The sequence below is a fragment of the Sinocyclocheilus anshuiensis genome, unplaced genomic scaffold, assembly GCF_001515605.1.
Source record: "Sinocyclocheilus anshuiensis isolate Anshui unplaced genomic scaffold, SAMN03320099.WGS_v1.1 scaffold131, whole genome shotgun sequence".
Lineage (NCBI taxonomy): Eukaryota > Metazoa > Chordata > Actinopteri > Cypriniformes > Cyprinidae > Sinocyclocheilus > Sinocyclocheilus anshuiensis.
In genome coordinates this window covers 366,853-373,687 of record NW_015548193.1, presented here as the reverse complement: position 1 = coordinate 373,687, position 6,835 = coordinate 366,853, and the positions used below count along the sequence as shown (strand labels likewise).

Below are 6,835 nucleotides of genomic sequence, written 5' to 3'. Positions count from 1 at the left end.
AGATGGGCAAGAATTTTCAGATTACCGAGATTCAGTCACCAATCTGTAAAAACGAAATACTTTCAGACGGGACAGATCAAACATGATGTTCTCATGCTGTAACGAGCCCCACCTCTTCGAGATTGTTTGGGATGTGAAGTTCATCAGCACTGGCTGCGATGAGCACATTTCTCAAGCTCGTCTCCAGAGCACGAGAGCAATGCACAGCAGATGCCTTTATATGTGCTTTCATGACGCAGAGTGATTCAGTAGAGCACAGCAGCATCAGTTCACTGTCAGCACAGAGCTGCATCGCTAAAGCTTTTACCTGGAATATCTGACAAAAGACAAGAAGCGCGACGCGTCACCTCGAGCGAGCGTCAGCGCGGCCGTCAGCGAGAGACACGCCGCTGTCGCGTGGTGCGCGTCAGGTAAGAGCTGAAGCTTTCTGAATGCTTTCTTAAAGTTGTGTCAAATATAAAGTAATGTCTTGAATGACTAGTTGCGTTTGCCTTTTATATAAGCCTACGTTGAATTTCTTATCTGTTCGTTATATGAAAAAAAAAAGTAGGCTACAAGATCGACATCAGTTGTGGATTATGTTCAAAGCTGTTAGTATTTCATGTGCATGCTATTTTCTGTCTTCTGGGTGTTTATTCATGCTTGAAAACCTTTGACCAATTCATCTCTAAAATAGTTTTAAAAAGCATATAAAAACATAAGATTTGATCCGAACTTTTCGTCTCACGTGTTCGTCTGAAAGTTCAAGAATGTTTATCGTTTTGTAACAAATTGCATTCTAAAAAAAACGTTTTAACATCCTCCGTAACTTGTCACAAAACATTTCGGCCGTTTCTACTCGGATTTATTCGTTTTCAGTTTTTCAGATCAATCCCCGTCATAGTAATTCAATATTAGTTAATTCATTTAATTTTACGGTAATTCATAATTAATGTCTACATTTTAGTAGACAATTAGTGGTGGACAGATGTTCAACTGTCTACTATTATGCTATACAATAATATCAGCAGGTTTATATAAAGGCAGCTGTCTCGTTTTGTCGTGCATATATTTGTCGGATCAGTTTTTAAAACGAAAAATTCTTATTAAGACCAAAACTTTCAGGTTATATTCTTAATTTTTTTTTTTTTAATTAGGCCCATATGTTTTACTTACATCCTTAGTATTCAATGAATGGGAGGAGCTTAAGACAGAAAAAAAAAACTGTTATAAAGTGGTTCATCTTTTTAATTTCACATGCCGTTGATTTCAACCAGAAATAATCCTAAATATTCTCGTAAATATTACTGTATGGGGTAAGGTCACTACTAGTGTTACAAAAGATTATTATAATTTCATGAACACCAGTGAAGCTATCAATCAAGCTCTCCTGAGCCATGAAGGACACAAAAAAATCTGTAATTTATGACTGTTCAAGGCTAAAATATGTTTCTGACTGTTTCAGGATTGACTGAAGCTGAGCTGAAAACAGCTAGAAAACACATTTCTCCTGAGCTCTGGATAAGGTATGTGCACCAACATACACTGACGCAAAATATCTTATTTGAACAGAATTATTGTTTAGTCATAGATATTCATTTTTAATTGTTAAATTTGAGGAATGTTTCAATTAATTAAAACACTTATTTGCATCTCTGTCTAAAATAAACAGAATTATTCTCTAATTCCTTGTTTACTGATTACTGCACCTTTAAAATTGAATTAAATTATGCATATTTCACAATTCCATAAAGTCTGTGGGTGGCACCACACTGTATCGACTTCTAGCCCTATTTACCTGTCTGATACTGTCTTCTGTATCACTGTTCAATCAAACCATGCAAGGAGTCTGATTACCTTACAGCAATAATATATACGGTGTCCATTATAGACTACTGGAAGTCAGCATATCGAACTATATGCAAGTAACAATTTCATGCATTTCATGCATGTCTGCAATCAAGGCCAAACAATCGAGGGTGAAACATCTACGAATGCTTTACGTCTGATGAGATTGTATTTAAATGGTATTGCTTGATAAGTCTTAACAGACGAACCGGCATTTAGTCTTGCAATTTCCTGATAGACCTCCAGCATTGAATAAGGATTATAATGTAGGACAGTGTACTTAGGCCTATTTAGACCGCAGTGTACTGTGGGACTTTCTGTTCATGACAATTATAGGTCAGAGAGGAGTCTTTACAGCCAGGAAAAGAGAGACGGATTCTTTTAAGTAAACCTGCTTTGGAAAGTGAAGACGTTTCATTTGCTTGTAAAACACTACAGTTTGCCTGAGGTATATTTGGTTAGATGATGGATTTGGTGTGTAATGTCCTATTCTTGTAGCTATTGACCCCGACAGGTCACGTACGTCATTTTTTAAACGCATGATTAATTTCACAGTAGGGTTAACAGATGAAGTTCAATGCATCAAGCAGACATGAACTATGATTTAAGGCCTGCATGTTAACTGTTCAGCATGAATAGTCATCATCATCAGCGGTCTAATAAACATAAACCTTTTCAATAGCTGGTCTGTGTTATAATTAGTATAATAGAGCAGTTTGTTCACTTTATGGGCATATGACACTGCTAATAAGACATACAATACATATGTAGCTGATATAAATTCAAATATGAATATACGTGAAAATACCAACCAAAGTTGTATGGCATTTTAATATTACAATTATTGAAGCTTATGTGAGGTAATGTTTTTTTCTGTTATTTTATTTAAGCGTTATTCTACTGTGTTACCAATTAATTTGAAGTGTGTATATCATATATATTTTTTCATATTCCTGTAATGGGATGAAGGGTCGTATGATGTGCTCTTTGGCTATTTGGAGACAAAAGCCAGCGGGATGGGATCTAAATGAGGTTTAGGGGGCTGCAGATGGGACCCTATCTTTCCTGTCAATTGGACTTTGCTTTTCAAAACACTTGACCTTTTGTACTAATTCTATTATCACGGCAAAATGAAAACGTCACAATAAAGCCCAATATTCCTATTATAATTACGTGCAATGTCATCAGCATCTTTATAATAACTCGTAATGCCGACGTTTAAAATAAAAACCATGCAGAGTCTTTGTAGCGAAGACTTTTTTCTACTGTAGAAAAAAATATGATGGCATTTTTAACATAATAGTAATTTTTCAAATTCGGATCAATAGTGCACTGCTATTATAGAAATGTTATTGATGCGACAGTTTGTCGGACAACGTGTCATCGGCATCAAGTGATTCGTTTTATTCTCAGTTGTGGTCGATTCAGTACCTACAGCCCTCACAATGAGGAAAAAATGACATGCCGACATTTGTCCCCTTTCGCTTGATTTATGAACGCGTGGAAATTGGCTCAATATGGCAGGACAGTTTGGACAGTTTCAGTGTGTGGCGATGCAGATGTTGATAACGAAATTTTAACGCATTAATAAAAGCTACCTGACTGCTCTTTACACTTAAAATATGTATGGTTACTAGATCGAGCTACTGTTACGACTTTGAAAAACAGTGGGATTGGATGCTCAAAGCAGCAAACGTCATATTCGGAAAAAGAAATCGACAAAAAACATTGCATTTTTTATTAAACCTATTATTTTACATCATCCTATCAGTATAATAAATTAGGTTTACTATTAGTTTCGTTAGTTTCGGGTTTTAATAAAACCTATAAAAATAACGTGCGATTAATCTTTATTAAATGTGGGAAAATGTTTTAGTATAGGCTACATATTTTCGGCGTGTTATAGCCTAATGTTTTTAAGTAACACCATTTATTTATGAAGCAGTTTCTCTTCTTCTCAGGCTATTACACTGATTGCACACGGCTGGTTCTCGGGTGTTTTCCCCCTAATTCAGAGTTGAACCCCAGGCGCGCTGCGCGGCGCGGCATCGCCCTGCGGCTCCTGTCGGAGCGTCTCTTTAGTGTGTTTGAGTGGCAGCTAGTGAAGCGTCATTGGCTCTTCAGAGGGGCAGAGCCACGCCAATCACTCACATCCCGCTCCGGCAATAAGAGCCAGTGTGTGAGACGCGCGCTTATTCGCGCTTTCACTGCTGTTACTACTGATGCTGGACCCGATAAAGGAGCCTGTTGAGATATTGGGCATTTATCGTGCTTGTATTTATAAAGTTCGCGCTCTCGCTGATAGTTTTTGAAGGCGAATTTTTAATTTCGTTTGTGGAATAGGCTGCGACATGATTTGAATTCTGTAGCGTTTGGACATCTCCGACAGCGCGCGGAGGTAAGAAAAATACAAACATTTAATCGTCTCCGAGTCCGTCTAAAAATTATTGTTTTTGTTTAGGTTTTAGGCATTTAAAGCGACTTGCTTTCAGAGTGAAAGCAAAAAAAGTGAAAGTGGGGAGACATTTGTATTTTGTTTTTATTTTTATGGTAAATTATTATTAGCCTGTTATTATTATTATTATTAGTATTTGGCTAATATTGGGCTACTGTATGATACATTACCTAAACCTAAAAAAGCGGCGTTCTATATTCTGCATGAAAAAGTCGGAACATAACGGTGAGGCCGACATATATTCTACAGGAAAATCAGCTTGAACCGTCTGCAAATTTCGCTACATTGTTATTTCCCAACACAAAGTCATCAAAACATTGTAAAGTAATTACGCAGCATTAGAATTATTACACGCCTTTTCTTTTTTGCATTTTTACACAGGGAAAAGGTGTTCGTGCTTCAGAGTCTTTAAGGAATAAAATGAATAATTGCATTTTGCCGGCACACTGATTTAGTTCTTTAATGTTTAAAAAAATATATAGGCCTATATATATTCCTTTTCTTCAAGTTGCGATCATATTGAATTGCATCTGTATTTTCTCTCGTTCTTTAAATGGGTTTTAATTCATCATCCTCATTTTGTCTGGTTCTTTAAATTAGTTTTTATTTCACCCGCATCATTATTCTGATCTACAAACAATGTGCTTCTGACATGTGAAAAAAGCTTTACAGTAATTGTGCTAGTTGTTAAATTCTCAATTTTTTAGTAGTGTCAAATAAAATTCTGTTTTCTATTTAATAACTATGCCACATCTGGTAATAACTATCATCAGAGTAATATTCTTTATACTGTTCATAAATAAAACAATGCAACTAAATCCCTTCTCTGATTCCTTTACATTGTTTTTATTGCTAAATTAACCTTTTAAATGTGTTTACAGACAAACATCTGCATTCGGTGGTCTCTCAAGAATGGAAAAGAGTCTTCTGCCTGGACCAAAAGACATTGTGATGGCCACCCCACCGAGTTCATTTCAGCAGGAGCCGCTCACGCCTCCAAGATCCTCTCTTAAGCCCAACCAAGTTGGGCATGTCATCCTCTATGGGGTGCCTATTGTCTCGCTGGTGATTGACAATCAAGAGCGGTTATGCCTGGCTCAGATATCCAATACCCTGTTAAAGAACTTCAGCTACAATGAGATCCACAATCGTCGAGTGGCTCTGGGCATCACCTGCGTGCAGTGCACCCCGGTCCAGCTGGAGATCCTCCGGCGGGCGGGCGCCATGCCCATTTCCTCCCGCCGCTGCGGCATGATCACCAAACGGGAAGCAGAGCGACTTTGCAAGTCTTTCCTGGGTGAGAATTCCCCACCCAAGCTGCCAGACAACTTTGCGTTCGACGTGACGCATGAATGCGCTTGGGGCTCCCGGGGAAGTTTCATCCCGGCGCGCTACAACAGCTCCCGGGCCAAATGCATCAAGTGCTCCTACTGTAATATGTACTTCTCCCCAAACAAATTCATCTTCCACTCGCACCGCACACCCGAGGCCAAGTACACGCAGCCGGACGCTGCCAACTTCAACTCCTGGCGTCGGCACCTTAAACTGACAGACAAAACATCACCGGAGGACCTGTTGTTTGCCTGGGAGGACGTAAAAGCCATGTTCAATGGAGGAAGTCGCAAGAGGGCGCTTCCGTCCTCTAACTGCTCGCCCATGGGCTCTGTCAAGGCCATGAACTCAGTTCTGCCCCACATGATTTCTCCGGAACTGGCTCAGAAGAGAGGCCGGTACGAGGACGATGATGAGTTGGACACCAACAGCCTCTCGCCCCGAAAGGCCCCCCGCAGTTACCCGGTCATTCCGGTCCCGAGCAAAGGTTTCGGGATGTTGCAGAAGTTCCCAACAACGTCACTATTCCCCAGCCCCTACACCTTCCCAGCATTCGGCTTGTGCCCGCAGAAGAAGGATGACAGCGAGGCAACAAACGGACAGAAAAACAGCGGCCTCTCAGGGCTCCTTTGGCCCGGTCGCAAGGATGCTTTTTACCCGCCCTTCTGCATGTTCTGGCCTCCGAGGGCAACTGGTGGTATTCCGGTGCCCACTTACCTCCAACCCCAACCCAATGCTCTTTCCTCCCTCACAGAGAGCCCGTCCCTCAGACAAGCCTTTTTGGATCTGTCTGAACAGGGCAATGCCAGCTTGGAAACGAACCCCAGATCCGGGCTGTTTGAGCGTGACTGTCCGCCCGTGACCTCCGACCTCCGACCCGCCTCGGAGGGCTGGCTAAAGCTGCTAGACGCTCCTTCGCTGCAAGCCCGGAAGGCCAGTTACCACTCCGCATTCCGGCCAGTGGTCAAAGACACAGAAAGCATTGCCAAGCTCCATGGCAGCCTGGAGGACTTTGGGCCGGAGAGGCACCTTTCTCCTGGCACCAGCTGCAGCTACCAGAGCGACAGCGGTGAAAGCGACGAGGAGCAGGAAGTGGACGTGGAGACGAAACAGGATGAGGAACAGGAGGACTTCACCAGCCGTGCGGCGCAGAGGCCCCTGCACATGCGCGGGCTTCCCGACAGCAGCACGGGGGATCAGGCCAAAGAACAACCCTCCTTC

The 6,835-nt window shown here is 41.3% G+C and overlaps 1 protein-coding gene across 1 annotated transcript in view; it reads left to right on the top strand.

Annotated features, from left to right (window-relative positions):
* Positions 1 to 370: 370 nt before the first annotated feature.
* The window catches only part of LOC107653123 (SKI family transcriptional corepressor 2-like), a 15,660-nt gene continuing 9,195 nt past the window's right edge, over positions 371 to 6,835 (top strand). Inside the window, exons 1-3 of the mRNA XM_016439760.1 lie at positions 371 to 410; positions 1,445 to 1,505; positions 5,164 to 6,833. Coding sequence (XP_016295246.1) covers positions 5,195 to 6,833 — 1,639 coding nt within the window. The 5' untranslated portion in view covers positions 371 to 410; positions 1,445 to 1,505; positions 5,164 to 5,194. The remainder of the gene's footprint in view (positions 411 to 1,444; positions 1,506 to 5,163; positions 6,834 to 6,835) is intronic.